Consider the following 21758-nt stretch of genomic DNA (forward strand, 5'->3'; position numbering starts at 1 on the left):
ATAAGATGAACAAATATCTCCCCGGCAACGGCGCCAAAAACTTGTTTGTGAAATAAAATAACCGCAAGCGCACAGTACGTGTAGCTAATAGGTCGATCTCAGGGAGATATGCCACCTAGAGTTCAACTTCTTAATGGTAATGCGAGAGGGAGTGTATTCAATTGTTAACTAATTAATTAAACTAAACCAACGATCCTATCCATACATCTTATGCAATCAAGGCAAATCAACAAACAACCCGTAATATGCCGGGCAAGGGGAAAAGGAGAACAATAAATAAATGATCAGAGAAGGAAAAATAAATTGCAGAAAAGTAAATAACAAAGCAATAAATAAAGCAATAAAAGGAAAATAGAAACCTTAACCAAAGAGAGGCACGACTGTAGGCATCTTTGATCAAGGACCCAAAGGGAAGGGAGAACAGTAAGTGCTGAAAAATAAATTCTAAATTAAGAATATGGAGGGGTAGATAGAAGCGGGAATGGAGGGGGGAAGAGAAGATTATTGAATAATGTTACTTACTTGCATCTTCCAAACAAAACTTGAATAAACTATTCGAATCTCAACCAACCCTAACAACCAGATCTAGAATAATCTAGATCTGCAATTGCTAGACCCAAAGAGAAAGCAAATCCTCAAACTTGAAACTTGAATTTGAACTTGAACTTGAAATTGCATTGATAAAAATAAAAGAAATACACTTGCATCAAATAAATTACACAACTTCAATCTTCCTTGCAAAACATTAAAACCTAAACATTCAATCTAGAAATAGAACCCACAAATTAATCAAAGAACTAGAGAAAACCTAGAGCAAGCTAAAGAGAATAGAAAGTGCAAGACTAAAATAAACTAAAGAGAAAATAAAGTGTAAAACTAAAGTAAACTAAAGAGAAAATAAAATGTCTAGACCTCAGAGGGAGGTAATATTTATAGGAGAAAGAGAATAATTTACAAACAAGGAAATAAATAAAATAATAATAATAATAATAATAATAATAATAATAATAATAATAATAATAATAATAATAATAATAATAATAATAAGAGTAAAATAGAAAAAAGAAAAACAAATGAAGAAAGAGCAAAATTCGTTAGAAATAAAGAGAGAGAGAGAGAGAGAGAGAGAGAGAGAGAGAGAGAGAGAGAGAGAGAATAAATGGAGAATTAAATAAATAAATAAAATTAAACTTGATTTTAATGTGGAGAAAAAGTGGAAGAAGAAAGAGAAAGAAAATAAAATAAAAATAAAAAATATATATAATTTGTTAACAAAAATATAAGTGGGTTGGTTATTAAGGAAAAAGAAAGTAAATAAAATAGAAAGTGGGGAGAGAGAGAAAAAACTAATTAGAGAAATAAATAAAATCTTCTAAAAAAAATAAAAAATCCTAGTCTTTGACTACTTGTAGGCCCCATACATTCTTTCAATTACAACAAAGAAGAATAAAATAAAAATGATAATCTAATTTAACAAGATATTTTGGAGTTGGCCCATAATTGCATCTGTAGCCCATCATGCTCCAAATTAGGCCCATTTCCACACTTGAGAATTTGAACGGACCTCTTGACATGAAAAATCGCATGTTTCATACCCAAAACTCTAGATATTCGCAAAAGTCCTAAAAATTCATAAAACCTGCAAGAACAACATAAAACCCAAGGTAGCTCCACTCTAAGTGTGTAAAATGCATGCTTTATGCCCTAAAATTTCACACATAAATGTGCTCATCACCTTCCTCATGTGTCATCAATGAACACTTGATGCATCTACCAAATCCGTCAACGTCTGAATTAGACCTCCTTCCAAACTCTAACAGAGCTCCCAACTCAACATCATCTCTATCCACTTCTATTGGTTTGGATTCCAATCCAACAAAAGATGTGCTCTTATGATTTCTTCAGAGAAAGGTTCTCAATCAACCACATCATAATCATCGTTTGTCTCGATCATTGAGCTTCCTCTCCAACTCATCCAATTTTCTTTCGAGACCATTCGCATCACGATGCCCTTCTTGAGATGACTGAATGCTTTCAAGATCAGGAAAATGGGAGGAAGGTAATAGAGAGGATCGAGTTCAGCTAACTGGCCCTCTAGGGTTACCCAACCTTTTCTCTCCCCCCCCCATAACTTTTACCTTCTTGTTCACAAACTCTTTCCTCTGGGCGTCTTCTCAATAAGTCTTGGGTTTGCCTAACCCTGAACCAACAATTGAATACACTCCCCAAGTTTGGTTGCCTGGTTCTCGATATAAACTCCTTGATTTCTTTCTCCAACATGTTTGTTTGGCTACATGGACCTACTTTGTTGGTCCCTCCCTCCTCAAACCTCATCCTCGATACGTTTGTCTAGCACGCACAAGCCCAATGGCTTCACATAACCTCCCCTCTCGGGTATTCCGTGTGAAACCTAGCCCTATCCTACCCCTGACCCTGACCCGGATCCGGATCCTTGTTGTTTGTAGGTCTGAAGACCTAGAGTGGTGGGAGAAGAGACTTGTGGGCCCTCATAGTTGAAGACTCGGTGTATTATTCGGAGCCCATGGATATTGACAGTGAAGCCCCTTATTTGAATACACTATCAGTGTTTGGTGAGAAACTACACCTAGAAGAGGGGAAGCTTAGTTGAAGTGCTTGTTGCGCTTCTGGTCTTGTTTCGAAGGTATTTCTCTACTCTAGACTTGTTTATTGACTTGTAGGAGAAAACCCAACTCAATTCGGACATGTATAGCCTTCCAAATCCTTGATTCAAGCTTGTTGTACATGCTTGGTCGACTGATTGGTCGACTGAGTCAGTCGACCAAAGCCAGTCGACCAATGGTTGTACAAATCCGAGAATAAGATGCTTTTTGGATATTCCTCTCTCTATTAAAGTGGTTCTCGTGTTTTGAACCCTATTATACTCATTTAGGCCACTGAGAAGGAGAGTGGAGCTTCCCAAGGCAGTCTCTTGGTGTTTGTGAAGGATTCTTGCCCCCAATCATTGCAATCATTGTCTCTTGTCTCCATTTGCACATTCAAGGTATGATTCATCACTCTCACTCTCTATTCTACTCCTTTTCTTTTCTTTTCTTGCTATTACAACCTCGGAGAGCTAATGCTGCAACCTTGCAACCATCACTCCAAGTGTTCACTCTTAGCTAATCATTGATCTCATTCTATTTCCATTGATGTTATGCTCTCACTTCAATCCTTGCATATGCATTACTTTGATTTTCTTCTTAACTTCATGTGTTCATATTCTAAACTGAGGTTTATAGTGTGCAATGTCTATGTTCTATGCTAGCTTATGATTCTAATCCATTTCCCATCATTTCCCCTAGCTAATTCATTCAATTCCAATGCAATTTCATTTGATTTCAAGTCATGCTATGATTCTTATCTTTAGAAAATAGGGTTTCAATTTGGGGATTTTCAATTGGGCCATTGGATCATGCTAATTCTTGTTATGTAGTGTTCTTATGTTGTTACAATGAATCCCTCCAAGTTTCATATCGATCCGAGCCCCCGGAAGATCGACTTTGAGCCAAAAATCACTATTTGGCTTTGGGCACTATTCATTTGGTCGACTGATTAGTAGTCAACCAAGTCAGTTTGCCAATGAGTTGTTGAATTGTGTGTTTCGCCGATTTGATCCGTTAGACCTTCGATTTTCCCGATTTCTTTTCTAATCTTTCATTTATGTTTGTCTAGGGTCTTAATACTATCTTTGGATCATCCCTTTGAGATTATTGGATTATCATCACGGCTTAAGGTAAGGACGGTTATACCCATATGACATAGACTATGTAATTGTTACACTGATGTTGGAAACTTAGTAGGCTTAGCTTATTAGTTGTTTTAGACATCATATGACTACTGTAGTTACCTTATGACAATAGCACCATGTTTAATTATTTTGTTTATCATGTCTATTAATTCTTGTCATTTACTATATGCTTAATCATGTGATGTTATGACGTATCTTTCAATATGATGATGTATCATGTATGTATGATATGATGAACTGAGAATGTGATTGGATAAGTATGATGTGGGATTGAGGAATGTCCTTTTGACATTTTTGTCCTTGGACATCGGAGGGAATAGTATGGGATGTTCTTCGAAGATGCCCATTGACGCTTTCCCAGATCATTGGATGACATACTTAGGACTTGTCTAGTTGTATGGCTAGGATATCCCCGTTGTATCAGACCCAAATCGGAAGGGCATTGAGACCAAACGACCCGTGGTAGTAGTATGGTTTGATGGGCGCTCAAGACAGGTAACCACTCCGTGAGAGGACATAAATCATACTACGGATACCCGAAAGGGGCCATTTATTGGTAGGGTTACAAATAGCTAAACTTGGGCTCACGGGCGCTCAAGACCGGTAACCAACTCGTGAGAGGACGTGAGAGCTTCCCATTTACTATTTGTGGATGATCAATAGGGCTGGTGAGTCCGTAGTCCGGGACTATGCTGACTCTAGTGTGAAGGATATCGGAAAGAATCGCCCGGGGCGAGGAATGGACGTATCTGGATTTGACATGATATGACTAAGTAGAAGACTTGCATTGGGCTAGGCTTCACCTTGACATGCGCCACTACTTAGACCAATGGTGATGTGAGAGAGCGGTGACTTAAACCCCAGCCATGGATTGTCCCGAGGGATGCAGAACCCATTTACCCGGCTTGAGTGATTGTGACCCACCTAAAGAAGTGTGGTGCTATGACTTAAAGCATGTCTACCATAGAAACTAGCATACATAGAGTTAGTATCATACATGCATCATGTGTTTCATATCATCTTGCATCATGTTATGATTTGTATTATATGGTTTATGTATTATGGATTAACTGCCTTGCTGAGTTCTTCGAACTCATTCCTTTTTGTGCAATTGTTTTGTTAGACTTCTCCACAGGTACCGAAGAAACCGATGACACATACTTTGAGGCGGACCAGGATTCCGCATACTACGCTGAAGGTTCTGGCCATTATGAAAGTTACTGTGAAGGTGCCGAGGGTGATTACCCTCCGTACCAGGATTAGCCGGACTTTAGTGTGGGAAAGGCCCTGCTTGGTTTCCTTCGTATACACTTACGAGGACACCCTGTACAAGACTGAAGAGACCTTAGCTTAGGCCTTTTTATTGTTATTCCTTTGGAACTTGGATATGTAATTAACCTTCTTTTGATATACTCTTAGCTTTTTGGATATGTAACTTAACTTGATTTACTACTTCTCCGCTGCCACTGAGGGAGTGACTTCTGATCGCTCTCTCTCTCCTTTTGAGGTTATATTTATATTTATGGTATCATCTTTATTCCGCACTCTAATTGTCTGTTCTTGTTTATTCATAATTCTTTTATTTTATGCTTTTACCTTGATTAATATTGTTCATGATTGTATTATCGCGTATGTGGGAGGCATGGTTGCTCGATACTTAATCTTCGGGACTGTGGATCACATACCCGGGTATGCCTGGCAGGGTATCGGCTAGGTGGATGTGACATTCCGAGGGGGTCCTGGTGGGACTCCCAGTTGGTGGACTAAGCTTCTCACCACTCCTTGGAGTTCCAACATTTTTTGTTGCACCTCTCTCTGCATGTTTTGTAGATCGAAAAATGTTGTAGGTATTGGTGGTTGGTTTGAACCTCCTTCTCCAAATGGAGTTGGTATGATTCTTGTGGGGATCTCCGAGACCTCTTCTTGATGTTGCTCTTGATTTTGGTTTTGTTGGTTAGGAGGAATGGGAACCTGTTCTTGCACACCTTCTTGATTGTGCCCATTCCTAGTCTCCCTTTCTCTCCCTCGAGTAGTAACTCTATTGGCATTCTAAGCAGTGTGATTAGTTGTTCGTCTCACCATGGCTCTTCGTTAGTTTTCCATAGATGACGCCAACCCTGTTGTGCCCAGACCTTCTTCACGCCACCCAAGTGCTTGGATGACCACTTAAGGGCTTGCTTGATGTTACTCGAGTAGGTGTGACATCTGCACTCACAAAGGAAGTTAGTGCAGTCCAACCTAGTGTAGGTCAGGGAACCACTTCTGATGCTTAAGTTAGATCAAGCTCAACAGTAGAAGGCTCTAAGAGGTTTTCAAAGAATAAGCAACAATAGTAGGTGTGTTCTTCATACCTTGTCATTCCCATGAGTGGGGTTTATATAGTGGTAATGTTGAGGTGGTTACTCCATGATTTTCGTTCACTTAGTGAAGAGTGACGTGAGTTTCCTTTAGGAGGATCCTTCACTCTTGGCAGTTCCCATACTTAACTTCAATGGATCCATTATTTCGAGATTTACTCTCCTATATCTTGACGTGGGCATATTGGGCGATTACTTCCATAACTGGCCCCTTTGACTTAGTCTTTCTCTGAAGACTTCTTCGAATGTGGTTTTTCGAATTTGAAATACTTGCCTTGACCTAGGGTTCATCCTGGGGGTTCTCACCCCAAGAGTTATCCCGAGTGGGTCTCATATCTATGCTTGGGGGGTTCTCGAACCTTCCCGAGTATGTGTTCTCGTACCTATCCCGAGTGGGCATAGGTAACGAGCAAATTGCATTGGCACCCCAAAATGGAGGTCTTAAAACACTGACACCCAACTTTATGTTTAAAAAGCACATAGACCCCAAAATTGATTTTTTATTAGATATATTTGTCTAATTTGTCACTAAAAACCTTTCAAACACCGTTTATTATAGAGATATTTTTGAAAATAAACAGCAATTTAACTGTTTTCAGTGATATATTTGACAAATATATCCAATAAAAATTCAATTTTGGGGTCTTTGTGCTTTTTAAATATAAAATGGGATTGTCGGTGCTTTTTAAATATAAAGTGAGGTTGTCGGTGATTTATGGCTTCCATTTTGGTATATAGCAGTGCAATTTGTTCATTTTTATTTTTATTTAGAGGGGGTTGATCCTTTTACGAATGAGCCACCCCTTGGGGGTTGAAACTTGAAAGTTGGAACTTACCCTCGGAAGCCTGCGGCAACAAGATGGTATCTAGGAGATAAAGGCACATCCAACAGAAAAGATACCAGACCGAGCTGGTTTAAAAGCCCGTCGTTCGTAGTAACGTTCTGCTCTCCCAAACCCAGAAGTTTCAGTACTTTGAAGTTGCAGAATATATATGTGCCCACTGCTACGAAAATCGTCGCTTTCTCTGCAAAGCGAAGTTCTGAATTCTTAATCGATCATTTTGCTTCCTGGCATGAGAGCTTTTAAGCGCATAGCGAACTTTGTTTCCTTCAGCCCATGGGCTCCCCCAATTTCTCTTAGGCTGCAGCAATCCTCTCTCAATTTCTCATCAGATCGAACAACCAACTCTTCGGGATCAAAACCCAACGAAACCCTTATTCTCCAAGTTCCTTCTCCACATGGTTCTTCCCATGTTGGTTTCAAGAATGCCTACCAACTCCTACAGAATATCCCACCTTCAAAAGTCAATTTTTATGCGTCTCTGTTCTGCATACTAATAGAGGCCTACTTGACCTGCCGTAGATTTACAGAAGCATCAGAAGCATTTGTTTCGATGAGAAATAATGGGCTGAATCCAGAATTACGAGCATGGAATCGACTCCTATTCAAATTCAATAGTTCTGGTTTAATTTCTCAGGTATGGGTTGTGTATTCGGAAATGCTATCTTGTGGGGTGTTTCCGAATGTTTTCACTTACAACTTGTTACTTCACTGTTTATGCAAAGTGGGTAGGTTGAGGATGGCTTTAAATTTACTTAGAACCGTAGATGTTGACAATGTTAGCTTTAATACTGTCATCTGGGGACTCTGCAATGAAGGAAACGTGGAACAAGCTATTGGATTGTTGTCAGAAATGATGAAGAAGTGCATTGAGATTGATTCTTCAACTTGTAATATCTTGGTCAAGGGGTTTTGTCAAATTGGTTTATTGAATAAAGCAGAATTGTTGATGGGTGACTTTTCTAATGCATGTGTCAGTCGAGATATTGTATGTTTTAACACATTGATTGATGGCCACTGTAAATGTGGAGACATTAGTAGAGCTCTTGCGTTGATGGATACTATGAGAAGGGAGGGTATCTGGCCAGACTCTGTTACTTATAACACATTAATCAATGGGCTTTGTGCATTAGGTGAATTTGGTGAAGCAAGAAATCTCATGAAGGAAATTTTTGGTTGTAGGGATGTTCAAGTTTTAGAAAATGATCCTGTTCATCAGGATATTAGAGCAGAAAAGGATAATGATGTAGACAGTTTAGGTTTGGAGCCAAACCTTATTACATATACCTCACTTATCAGTGAATACTGTAAGCAGAAAGGGCTTGGGGAAGCACTTACTTTGTATGAGGAGATGGTTAAGAGTGGTTTCATGCCTGATGTAGTCACTTACAGTTCAATTCTGTATGGCCTTTGCGAAAATGATAGGCTTGCTGAAGGCACAGTTCTATTTAGGGAGATGGAAGAGATGGGTGTGACTCCTAATCATATCACTTATTCAATTCTAATTAATTCGTTCTCTAAAGCTGGGAATGTTATTGGAGTTCTTCTCCTGTGGAAAGAAATGTTGGTTCGGGGGATCGTCTTTGATTTGATAGTGTGTAATACTTTGATGGATGGACTTTTCAAGGTTGGAAAGGCTGATGAGGCAGAGTCTATGTTCCAATTCCTGCTTGAGCTTAATCTTGTGCCGAATCATATCACATATTCTGTGCTGATTGATGGACGCTGCAGAGCAGGTGACATGAAGGGTGGTGAATCTGCAATCCAAGAAATGGAGAAGGAAAACATCGCTCCAAATGTTGTTATTTATTCGTCTATTGTTAATGGCTACTCTAAAAAGGGTATGCTTGATGAAGCTCTTGATGTTTTGACAAAGATGGTGAATCAAAAGGTCTCGCCAAATGTGTTCACTTATGGTACATTGATTGATGGCTACATTAGGGTGGGTAGACGGGAGATGGCATTAAACCTCTATAAGGAAATGACAAGTAAAGGTTTGGAGGCAAACAATTTCATACTTGAGGCTTTTCTAAATAGCTACAGGAAAGATGGACAGCTCGAGGAAGCAGAGATGTTGTTTACAGATATGATGCAGAGGGGCTTATCACCTGACTGTGTTAGCTACACTTCACTAATGGATGGCTTATTTAAGGCTGGAAACGAGTCTGCTGCTCTCAGAATTGCCCAAGAAATGACCGAGAAACATGAAGGGTTTGATGTCGTTGCATTCAATGTCTTCATCAATGGTCTCTTAAGGCTTGGCAAAGCTGCAGAAGCTCAATCAATTTATACGGGAATGAGACAGATGGGTGTAGCTCCTGACCGTGCTACATTCAACATCATGATCAATGCATACTGCAAAGAGGGGAACTTAAAGAGTGCTGTCCTACTCTGGAATGAGATGAAGAGTTCTGAGTTAGTGCCCTATTCAACCACTTGCAACAACCTACTGAGGGAGTTCTGCAAGGCTGGGGACATGCAGACTGCAATGAATTTGTTAAATGAATTGGTGATTTTAGGATTTTGTCCTGATGTGGTTACCCATAGATTATTGCTTAGTGCATGTTCAGAGAGTAATATTGAGTCAGTATTTCAAATGCATGAATATCTCGTAGCTATGGGGCTTACACCTAATTGTACTGTTTATAACACACTCCTTACTATCTTAGGTAATCTAGGGATGACGAGGAAAGCTAGTTTTGTGCTATCAGATATGAAATCAAGGGGAATTGCAGCAGATACAACAACATATAATGCTCTTATACATGGATATTGCAAAAGTAGCCATCTGAAGAAAGCATTTACTGTGTATTCTGAACTGTTGGCTGAGGGAATTTCTCCAAGTATGACCACCTACAACACACTTCTACAGGGGCTTTCTACTGGTGGTTTGATGGAAGAGGCAGATGCACTAGTTGATGAGATGAAGATAAGAGGCTTTGTGCCTGATGCATCTACATATGACATTTTGGTTTCAGGCCACGGGAAGAAAGGAAATAAGAAGAAATCTATAATGCTTTACTGTGAGATGGTATCAAAGGGATTTGTTCCTAAAACTAGTACCTACAATGTGCTTATTAGTGATTTTGCTAAAGTTGGGAAGATGGATCAAGCTAGAGAGCTTCTGAATGAGATGCAAATCAGGGGTGTATCACCAAATTCTTCAACTTATGATATTCTAATAAGCGGATTCTGCAAACTAGCTGGTCAAGATGAATTATCAAATCTTAGAGCATCATATTGTGCTGAAGCAAACACACTTTTCAAATTGATGAATGAGAAAGGGTTTATTCCACGTAGAAGTACTCTTACTTTTATTAGTGATACCTTTTCAAGAGCTGGAAAGAAATGGAAGGCCCGGAGATTACTGAAAAAACTTTTTAAGGGTATGAAAAGTAAGAAAACAGGGACTCTTTCCAAGTGAAGTGGGGATTCTTGATTGGTTGAAAAGGAAAATTTCATTTAAGTCTGGTACTGATTAGCTCATGCAATAGTTTACTTAAACCATTAAAGGCTCTTATGTCTCTTAAGGTGTTGGTTCTCTCTTTGACTATTAAGTAACTGCTGGTTCCCTCTCTGAAGCTCAGAAGGCACTGGTTCGCTTTCCGTGTGAGAAGCTTGGAAGTTCTGAACTTGGCTGGTTCGGCAGTTTTTTAGAGCAAGAAAGAATGAATATTGTGAGAAATGCCGTATAAATGATTGAACGAAAAGCCTCTGGTCAGTCCTGCGTATTTACATAGTTGTTGGTTTGTGTTTCTCAATTTCATTATACCACCTGATCATTCTTTTAGTTTATTGTGCAGTTCTCTCTTTATTTTATTTTATTTTTTTGAACTTTTGGGCCCTGCGTTGTACACCAAGAGAAAAAGGGAAAGCTTGGTGACGGGATGCCCACCAAGGCCTAGCCTTTGCGCATCAGGCTACAAAGGCTAAGTTAATAAGGTTAAGTTTGGGCTCATGCTGGCCAGGCTTGGGTCAACCTAACTTGACTGACCTACTTAGAAGTGATAAGATTTTCCTATTCTTGTGGCTTAGATGATATATATTGATTAATAATGCATAGAAATGTTATACAAAATAACAGTACCATTAGCAGATATTAGTTATCAACAAACATAAGTTGCATTAAATGTAAAGTACATTTTTGTTTTTGGCTTCAACCATGCGCAGGCCGGGCAAGTTCTGCAGCATCCTTTAGTTTGGATCTCAAAATCTTGGTCTTGGGAGAGCGAGGCCATTTTAGTGCTCACCTGGCCAAATATGCAGCAACAGGGCTTATTGTAGGAACACATGAAAGCAATCTTTTGTCAGCATGCGAATATGCATAATGTGAAGCTAAAACCAAGGGTTACTAAGCCCCATTTAACGCACAAATCAGAAAACTCAAAACTAAGACAGGATAAGAAGTCTTAAGGTGTATGGCTCAGACTGCAGAAATTTGATCAGGCACCTTTGAATGAGGAGAATAATGGTTCAATACAGCAGCAGCAGCAGCTTGATGAAGAAACTGATTTCAGTTTGAGACTCTTCTTTGATCAACAGCAGCCGTCAAAATGCTCCAACACAGGCTTGGTTTGAACAAGAGAGGAAAAGAAAAAGGATAGGTACATATAGCTGTCTCAATAATGCTCCTTCAGCCTTAGGATTAGCAGTTGACAATAAGGTTCGCTAGACCCTGTTTATTCTCACAGCAATGCTCTTGCCCTTTTTACCGGTCAAGAAAGAGACAAGAGAATAACACAAGCAAAGCTTGGTTAACCAATAAATCATTCTTATGGGCTGTAAACATCCATGTAAAATATATGGGGCATAGATTCTTGGACCAGATTAGAAACTGCTAATTTAGAAAATATTAAGTTATTTAGCAAAGATTCTCAGCAACAGCAAAAATAGAAACTTCCTAATTCTGAAATTATAAACTAAGAGGAATGGAATCCATTAGGCTTCATAATTTGGTGTCATGCATGACTACTAAAATCGAGACTAAGTCCAGCATATGCATGAATACTAAAACAGAAACTAACTATTGGAAACTTAAGAAACATCTATAATAGAAAACTAATTAAAATCTAATAAAATCTTCAGTCTTCCAGAGCCGCAGATGTAGTGGGTTCCATCAGATCTGTTAGTAACATTCTTATTAAGACCTGAAAAGGGCTGTGACACTGTTCAAAACGTGAACATGTTTATGCCTCTTTTTGCTTCTTCTAGAAGACCAGGTGGGCTGATTTGATCTGTTTCAATTGGTCCAATTGATGCTGGTTAGGTTCTGCCCAGCTTCTACATCAGTGAAACCATGACTCATCTCAATTCATTACTTGTTCATTTAACTGAAAGCTATAAATCCAACGCCATTCCAAGTTCTAAGTTCCTTTTCCTAAATTTTTCCTTTTTCTCAATGTTTTTTTAGTAGCTTAGGGGGGTGCATCTTATTTATTTGCTTATTTTGCCCATTAATGTAACTGAAACCTATATAGTCAATGCTTTTCCAGATTCTAAGCATACACTGAGCATTTCGTTGGCACCCATTCAAATTTCTGTGATAATGTCTTTGCCCTGGATCATCCTATCTGATTTCATCTAGTTGCAGGTTTGTTTGTTGAAACATGGCATTCCAGACCTGTCTAATTCTTCATGCTCCCGGTGCTGTAATTTGGGGCAGGAAAAGGAAATCAAAGACACTTCACAGGAGGCTGATGAAGAGTACCTGGCTGCTCCAAGTTTTGTGCAGACAAAGTGAGTTTAGTCTCTCTCTTCTACCATAAAAATTATTTGGTTAGTTGCCGATGAAAAGACAAAAAAGAAGGTGGTGAATTATAACATAAAGTATGACAGAAAATCAACTCCTATTCACGGGAGCTCAATTTCCCCCCTTTGAAATTGGGAAGTGTTTTACAATATGTTTGTTTTCTAGAACTTCAATTTCATGCATGCGCTGGGTATATCTTCCTCATGGTAGAAGATCTTGCTCTCGAGGGATATCTCGCCACCTTGAAAAACAGAGATCTCGACCATCTCGGCGAGATATGCAATTTTTTAGCATCAACTTGGTGGCCTATCTCGGTGGGTTTTAGGGTCTTAATTGGGCTGAAGCTTAGTATTTAGCCTATTTAAGGCCTTTAGAACACATTGGTGGCCTTGGATTTGTCAAAAAACAACCTTAAGTATGATTTCTAAGTCTACCCATAGTGTGAAATCAAAATGTTGTAGGATTAGGGAATGCAAGGTTATACATGTAATATAGAACCTTTAAGGCATATAAATGAAAAGCAAGTGTATCAAATGTATCAAATAACTTAAATGTCATCAATCTAAATTTTCAAGAATAGAATAATAAAATTATACAACTATTAGAAGTTCTATATAAGTCATTAAATCATAAGTTCATAAGACAAGCAGAAAATGATTGATCTTCTTTCGATGTTGTAGATGTGCTAAGAGTAGAGTTGCAAGTGAAAATCCAGCCGAAATCCGCAAAAAAGGGCAAAAATTGAGAGTTCTAGCAAGATATGGCGAGATTCAGGCGAGATATAGGGAGATATGGCGAGATATCCCAACTCTCTGCTGTCGATTTCCATCTCGTCTCACTACTTTGAAAAAGGGAGATATCTCACGAGATCTTGCCAGCGAAATCTCCCACCATGATCTTCATGATGTTCTCATCCAAGTTACAATTGGTTTAAGGGAGGACAGGTTGTGTGGTTGTTCATTTTTTATTTTCTAAACTTATTGAGATGAGGAATAGCTAGAGTGCTACAGGAAAGGGAAGGCCTAAATGGTGACACCAAGCTACAATTGTTCCTTATTCAAATCCACAACTAATCTTTGGCTATAGCATGATCCAGACCTCATTCTCCAGCTCAAGGATCTGGCATTCTTAGGAAGATACAAGTGTGCACATTGCCTTCGATAGTGGGGATTGGAGTCACTGGAAGTCCCCTGCCAAAGTAGTGGTCCACCAGTTGTTAGCCAGAGATAATATCAAAGCCTTTAATAGTTGCCATTAGCTCACCAATGCTTGAATTTACTTTCACAGTAAAACAGAAAATTTGAGTAACATGCTCAATATCAGCTGGTCTAGGATTGCCCAAGGAGCCACCATCCATATCTAGATTGAAAACCTTAAGCAGTGGTGGTGGGGCCTAAGCATGTTGATAAGATCCTTCTCTCACTGCAATAACTCACCCTCTTGATTCTCAACTAACACTGACAGTACAGCAAGGAAACAATAACCAATTAAGCATTTACTTCATTCAATGTGCTACTGACTAGTAAATGAACAAAGAGAAAGAACAACCAACTGATAGAGTTGCTGGACTACTAGTATTTAACTCAAAATTGGGCTACAATAAAAGTAATTGCAGCCATTAACACTCACCTGAGAACTGAGTTCTCCCCAGTCCTTGCTTAACTACAGACTTCACACATAAACCCCCCTCTACCTCTCTTCCCATACAAAACCCAAAACCCTTCTAACTGCTGTACCCTATTCTTTCTTGCCATCTGGACCACATTCTCTGTCCCCTTTCATAAGCTAAAGTTGCTGTCCGATCCCTTCTTGCCACTTCTCCCTCCCAACTGAGTTTGTCATTTAAGTGTTCAGCCGGGGATAATCCCCTGTAGCAGCTGATGATCCTGTATTGCTCCCTTCTATACACTCTAGCCATTAGGGGCTTATCAATACTGCCCCCCTTGAGTCCCACCTTGTCCTCAAGGTGAAAGTCTGGAAAATGTTTGTGCACTTCCACAAAATCCTCCCAAGTATTCTCAAAAGGGCATAGGTTCTTCCACTTGTGTAACACTTCCAGATTCCCTTGTGAAGAATAATGGGAGTCCAGCAGGTACTCTGGCAGTAACTGCAACTCCCAATCCTTGGTTAAGCAAGATGAGAGGGGGCTGGGTATTGATTTCAGGCCCTACTACTTTCTCCAGCTGTGAGACATGACAATTGGGTGCTCTTTGGTGTCAGATGGGAGGGGAAGCTAGTAGGCTACAGGACCAATCTGAGCTGAAATGGTATAGGGTCCATAATAGCGATGACTTAGCTTCGCATTGGGGCATTTTTTCGGTTTAACGGGGCATTTTCCAGCTTTTTAAACCTATATGGCTGGAGCCTGAGAAGATCTTCTTCTCCCATCTGGTATGTGACCTCCCTCTGTTGCTGATTTGCTGACATACTCATACGATATTGGGCCACCCTCAAATTTGATTTCCGCTCATCTAAAATGCGATCCGGTTTAAGCAAGTAACTATCAACATCATCTACCTTGGAGTAATCCCCTTCCCAATGGAGTAAAGCTGGTGCTCTCTTCCATACAACACTTGAAATGGAGTTAACTTCCTGGCTGAATGCTAGGTTGTGTTGTACCATTATTCTGCCCAAGAAAGCCATGTAGTCCAATCACGCGGCTGCTTAGCACAGAGAAACCTTAGATAAATCTCCAATCCCCTGTTTACCACCTTTGTTTGTCCATCCTTTTGCAGGTGATAGGCCCTTACCACCTCTGTTTGTCCATTCGTTCCGGGTGATAGGTGCTGCTGAACCTGAGGTTCATGCCGGCAAGTTTAAAAAGTTCCCTCCAAAAATTGCTGTAAAAACTTGGTCCCTGTCAGATACAATTGACTGCGGGAGCCCACGAAGTCGAACTACTTCTTTGGTGAAAATCAGAGCTACCTCCTTTGCTGTATAGGGGTGAGTTAGGGAATTTAAGTGCACATACTTTGAGAGTTTTATCTCCCACCATTATCACGGTATTGCCCCACGTGTTTTAGGTAACCCTTCCACAAAATCCATACTGATATCATCCCAAATGTGATCCGGAATGGGTAATGGTTGCAATAAACCAGCTGGTTTCATGGAATCATGGTTACTCCTTTGGCATGTTTCACACTTAGCTACAAACTCCCTAACATCCCTCTTCATCCCCACCCAATAAACCACTGCAGCCAGCTTCTTATAAGTGCGAAGGTGCCCGGAATGACTCCCAAAGGGTGTGGAATGAAACTCAGCCAACAGCTTTGGAATCAACTGAGAATTGTCGGGGATTACTAATCTGCTTTTATATAATAGGGTGCCATTTTTCAACTGATAATTGGGGAATTCATGAGAGCCACTGAGCAAAGATTGCACCACAGCCTTGTAGTGAGGGGAAGCTCGTACTTTATCATCTGACCCTTCATTTCCCACCCACACTGCTGTTGGCAGAATTGCAGAAAAGAAAGCTGTGTCCCCTTCCATTCTTTGAGAGGAGCATCTGCAGCCTTGTTCTCGCTGCCCGGTGTATAAGTGATTTCAAAGTTGAACCCCATCAATTTCATTATCCATTTTTGCTGGTCATCCACCACAATTTTCTGATCTAATAGGTATTTCAAACTCTGTTGATCTGTCCATACTTTAAAGTGTCTCCTAAGAAGATAGTGTTGCCATTTTTGGACTGCAAACACAATTGCCACCAATTCCTTTTCATATATGGATTAGCACGTAGAGAGAGCTTGGCTTCAATAAGCAATGGGTTGACCCTCTTGCATAAGGACAGCACCTAGGCCCAACCCCAATGCATCGGTTTCCACTACAAACTCCTTAAGAAAAATCTGGCATAACTAACACCAGGACTGATGTCATGGCTACCTTCAAAGCATGGTTATCAAAGCGTCCGCCTAGGCGGCAAAGCGGTTTTTGAACCGCTTAACTAACGGGCTGATTTCTTGCCCTTTTTTTGCTTATTCACTACCGGTTTGCCGTCTTTTGCACCTTATTGCCGCCTTAGATGCTAAAGCAGCCGCTTTTTTTACATTTTGTAATTTATGCATATTATTTTTCTTTTTTTTTTAATCATAATTTATTCTACAATGCCGTATATAAATTTAAATATGTGAGCCATTTTGGAATTGAGGCCCAAATTGCATGTCGGCAATAGAATGTGAAGCATGAGCCATATTCAATGATTACTGATATAGTACATACTACTTTTCTTTCATTTTCAGTTTTCATATTGATTATTGATATAGTATATACTACATAATTATTGTAATGAATCTTATGATGCTTGATGAGATAAAATTATGTTTTTATTCTTTTTTTGGATAATTTTTCATAACAGTGATTCTTGAATTTTTTTTATTTTTATTTTTATGAATGTGATTGTTGAATGTTTGGTTAGTACTTTAGTTTATTATAAAAAGTATTTGTATTAAAAAGTAGTTTAAAAGTAGTTATATTAAAAATATTGACTAAACCGCTTTGGTCGCTTTATTGCCGCCTAAGCGCTGCTTAGTTTCCTAATCGCCAAGATGGAGCCCCAATCGCTTTGGTCACTTTGCCGCTTTAATAACCATGCTTCAAGGTCTCAAAAACTTTAGCAGCTGCTTCATCCCAATGAAAGGACAACACCTAGGCCCAACCCCGATGCATCGGTTTCCACTACAAACTCCTTAAGAAAAATCTGGCATAACTAACACTAGGACTGATGTCATGGCCACCTTCAAGGTCTCAAAAGCTTTAGCAGCTGCTTCATTCCAATGAAAGACATCTTTCTTCAACAAATTGGTGAGGGGAGCTGCTATCTTCCCGTAGTCACGAACAAAACTCTGGTAGTACCCTTTGAGGCCTAGGAAACCCCTCAATGCTCCGATGTTCCTTGGCTTGGCCACTCAACCATGCAACTGATTTTCTTTGGATCTACTTCCCCCTCGTCTCCGGATATGGTGTGCCCCAAATACTCTAACTGAGTCATTGCAAATAGGCACATCTTTTGGTTGACCACTAGGTGATGCTGTACCAATAGAGTGAAAACTGCCGGTAGATGTCCCAAATTGTCCTCCATAGTCCTGCTAAACACCAAGATATCGTCAAAAGATACAAGCACAAATTTTCTTAGTTGTTCCTGAAATACCTTATTCATTAGAGCTTGGAATGTCGCCGGTGCATTGGGGAGTCCAAATGGCATGACAAGAAACTCATAGTGTCCATTGTGAGTGCAGAAAGTTGTCTTCTCTTCATCCCCTTTGGCGACCCAAATTTGGTGGTAGCCTGATTTGTGATCTAACTTGTGGAACACCGTTGCTCCACCAAGCTCATCTAACAACTCATCAATTGTTGGTATGGGGCTGTGAAGGTTGCGCACTAAAGGGAAGGGTTTGTAACTTATTTTGATGGCTGGAAACTTAAAGAAAGCTTGCTGGAATTGTTGCTTAAGTACTTAAAGAAGAAGGAACTTGAAAATTGCAGAAATAACAGCTCAAACCCAGCCTCAAGTCACTAGTCAGGGATCCCACGACTTCTCTCAAGTCTTTCTTCTTCTACTCATAATTTTCATTTACTCAAAACTGAAAAATTACACTATTATCTTGGCTATTTATAGCCTCTTAAACCCAACTGAATACAAACAATGAAACTTGGTTCCCAAATAACCAAGACTTACCTATTTAGGACTCAACTAATGAACTCCCTATTTAGTGAACTCCCTACTAAATAGGAATCCAATTACTTACCAAAACTGGACTTTCTAAAATTAAAACCCTATCACACTAACAAACAAATACCAAAATTACTCAACTACTATGACTCCAAACTAGGAAATTAAAACACAATTAAAATTCAAAAATAAAAGTGGACTTGATCAACCAGTTAAGCTCGATCCAGGACTTACCAAAACTGGACTTTCTAAAATTAAAACCCTATCACACTAACAAACAAATACCAAAATTACTCAACTACTAAGACTCCAAACTAAGAAATTAAAACACAATTAAAATTAAAAAATAAAAGTGGAGTCGATCAACCAGTTAAGCTCGATCTAGGACTTACCAAAACTGGACTTTCTAAAATTAAAACCCTATCACACTAACAAACAAATACCAAAATTACTCAACTACTAAGACTCCAAACTAGGAAATTAAAACACAATTAAAATTCAAAAATAAAAGTGGACTTGATCAACTAGTTAAGATCGATCCAGGGGTAGGAAAATGACCATCTACCCTTGGATAATATTTGGCCCCCCTTTGGTTTGGCGCACTTTTGCATAGGCTTGGCTCTTTTGGGGCTGGTTGGGGGTTGGATACATCAATTCTCTCCTTCTTGAAAACATTCATCTCTTGATGAATGTGCTTCTTTAGCTCTCTTGGATCAATGCCCTGGAAGTCCTTGGTGTGAACTCTTCCTTGCATCTTTCACTGGGGAGGAAGCAATAGGTGGGTTATTGCTTGCACCTTTTCTGATCGTACCTTGGTGGACTTGGGCTAGTGGTAAAGTAGTCTTCAATCCTAGGGGCCTGAGTGTTAAAAGCCTTAGGAGGAAGGTAGAGTCGATGGTCATGCCTTTGGAGCCCTTTTTTGTCTGCACTTTGATCATCACTGTTGCTATGGCCTAGCGGAGGTTTGTAGTATTTCCCTCAAGGAGTGGGAGACTCAAGGGAGGTTTAGTCTCACTAGAAATGGGTGCTAGAATGGATTTGATTTATGTGGGCAGCAATGCTTTTCCTGTACTATAAAGAACCTTTGGGAGGAATGGGGGCGTCAGCTCTTTCCTTAGTTGCTATGACTTTGTCGGGCTCTTATATCAGCTTCCCTATAGGAAACTGTTGGGTTGGTGAAGTGGGTTCACCATCTTGTTGTGGAGCCTTGGCCTTGGGGTTGGTGGTGGTGTCTTGGTCGATTGCTTGACTGGGTCCTTCAGTTGCTTTGAGGGCTTGCTTCTTCCTAATCTTTGCTGGTAGGTCCATGGGCAAGAGTACAATTCTCAACCCTTTGTGCCTGAATTTATACTTGTTTTCCCTCCTCATGATAATGACATCGTTATCATATAATGGTCTCCCTAAACTAATGTCAGACAATCCCATGGGTACTACATCACTCCATATCTTCTTTGAGGAAGAATGGAAACCGATGGGAACTAGACACCTATGAGTGACTTCTAATTCCTCACTGCTTACAAGGGAAACTCTTTGGGGGTGGGGATGCCTCTCACAATTAATATCATCCCTCTTTGCAAATTCTTCAAACACCACATTGGAGCTAATACCATTACCAACCATTTCCATAACTTTGTGCTCACCTGATTGATCATGGTTGTTAAGGCGGTAAGGCAACCAAAGCGGTTGGGGGCTCCGACTAGGTGACAAAGTGGTGTCAAGGCGGCAATAAGGCGACCAAAGCGGTTGGGTAAAAAATTTTCATTTCAACTACTTTCTATAATAAGCTAGACAAACATTCAATCAAGGTAAAAAATTCGATCGACCCAAAGCGGTTGGGTAAAAAATTTTCATTTCAACTACTTTATAATAAGCTAGACAAACATTCAACGGTAAATCGACGAACATGAACATTCCGACCTTGGAAAAGGGTCGAAATTTTGAGGCTTCGGATACTTTTTTTCCTGATTCTTGAAAACTCAATTTCGAGCCTCAAATGCACTCAAATTGATTTGGATTTTTGCATACTAGCTATTTCAAGCATAATAAACACTATAATAACTATTAGTTTACTAAAAAATTACTGAAAATGTAACATCCAACATTCCAAGTATATAGTACATGAATCAGAGAAGAAGCTGTATTGTTATTACTTATAAGTTACAACTTACAAGTTACAAGTTACAACTTACAAGTCTATTCTATTCAAGCCTCAAGGTCTCCCTCTTCCGTTTGCACCCCATACAAATGACAATATAACTCCCATGATGTTTGCCCCTGCCCCATATAGTTTTGGACATAGTCAAGAACTGCACCTCTGTATGTGGCCTCATCCACATGCATAAGATTCCCTAACGGTAATCTCCTAAGGAACTGGTGGTGGTGGGCCTTGTGGCTGTGGAATAGTGTGGAAGATCTGCTCAATAAGTGAAAGACCACCCTGCCCCTGGCTCTCAAGACTAGGAGAAGGATAAGGATACTGATAAGGTCGCAGTGGCTGACTCCGATAATCGACAGTGGGAGGGACACCATAAGCTCCATAGGCCGCTCCATAACCATAAGGCTCCAGTCGTGGCTGACTGGCCTGACCCTGAATTTGATAGCCAGGAGGGACACCATATGGTCCATAACCATAAGGACCATAACCATAAGTCGACTCGGTAAAACCAATACTCTCCACAGCAGTATCATATGAGAACTCTGCAGCCTATGCCATCCGGATCCTCTGGAGGTGGAGGAGTCTCTAGCATCATCAATGCTCATCGATCTCATAGATCCCACCAAGCTCTCGGCATCGGATGGACGGTAGGACCCATATGATGGCGTGTCCTCTGTGCTCCAGCCATGCTGTCTCCCCTTCCCCTTCCTCGAATATGTAGAGGAAACATTTTTGCCTCGAGATGCAGCTCTAGTATGGTCTGAATCCTGTGTCGCGTGTGGTGAATTGACTCTCTCCCGTGAATCTCGGTGGTCTTCCTCCCCCCCCTTGACTCTCACGTCCAGCAGGTGGTGGTGGTGGTGGTCTCTCCCTAGGATCAGCTGAATCCTGATCACGAGGTCCCACACCCTCCTCATCCCCTCCATCATCACCGTCATTGCCATCGTCATCATCACCACCATCGTCGTCATCGCCGGAGGCCTGAGTCACCTCATCCTCAGTGTCGGACCAGAAAATCAAATCCTCACTCTGGGTGGATGCACTAGGGTGTGGCACGAAGGGACGGGCGGGCTCTGCATGTGGCCTCCCCTCTTGGGCCATGAAGTCCCCCACATCAGCCCCCATCTCCTCTGCAATCTGACTATTGGGAAGACCTCCATCCTCATCCAGCAATCCGTCTCCACTATCCCTGATCCAGTCAACTACTAGGTTATCATCATC

The 21758-nt window shown here is 40.3% G+C and overlaps 1 protein-coding gene across 2 annotated transcripts in view; it reads left to right on the forward strand.

The window, feature by feature from the left end:
- Positions 1-6942: 6942 nt before the first annotated feature.
- LOC149012115 (PPR repeat protein) overlaps positions 6943-21758 on the forward strand; it is a 35675-nt gene continuing 20859 nt past the window's right edge. The window contains exons 1-2 of one of the 2 annotated variants that reach the window (XM_089158653.1): positions 6943-10685; positions 12559-12704. In XM_089158653.1, the coding sequence (XP_089014779.1) occupies positions 7201-10392 (3192 nt within the window). In that variant the 5' untranslated portion in view covers positions 6943-7200 and the 3' untranslated portion in view covers positions 10393-10685; positions 12559-12704. Of the gene's footprint in view, positions 10715-12558; positions 12705-21758 lie in introns of both variants that reach the window. The other variant, XM_089158652.1, reaches the window with a different exon arrangement.

The sequence above is a fragment of the Hakea prostrata genome, chromosome 6, assembly GCF_041222555.1.
Source record: "Hakea prostrata isolate BN-2017 chromosome 6, UWA_Hpros_2, whole genome shotgun sequence".
Classification (NCBI taxonomy): Eukaryota; Viridiplantae; Streptophyta; class Magnoliopsida; order Proteales; family Proteaceae; genus Hakea; species Hakea prostrata.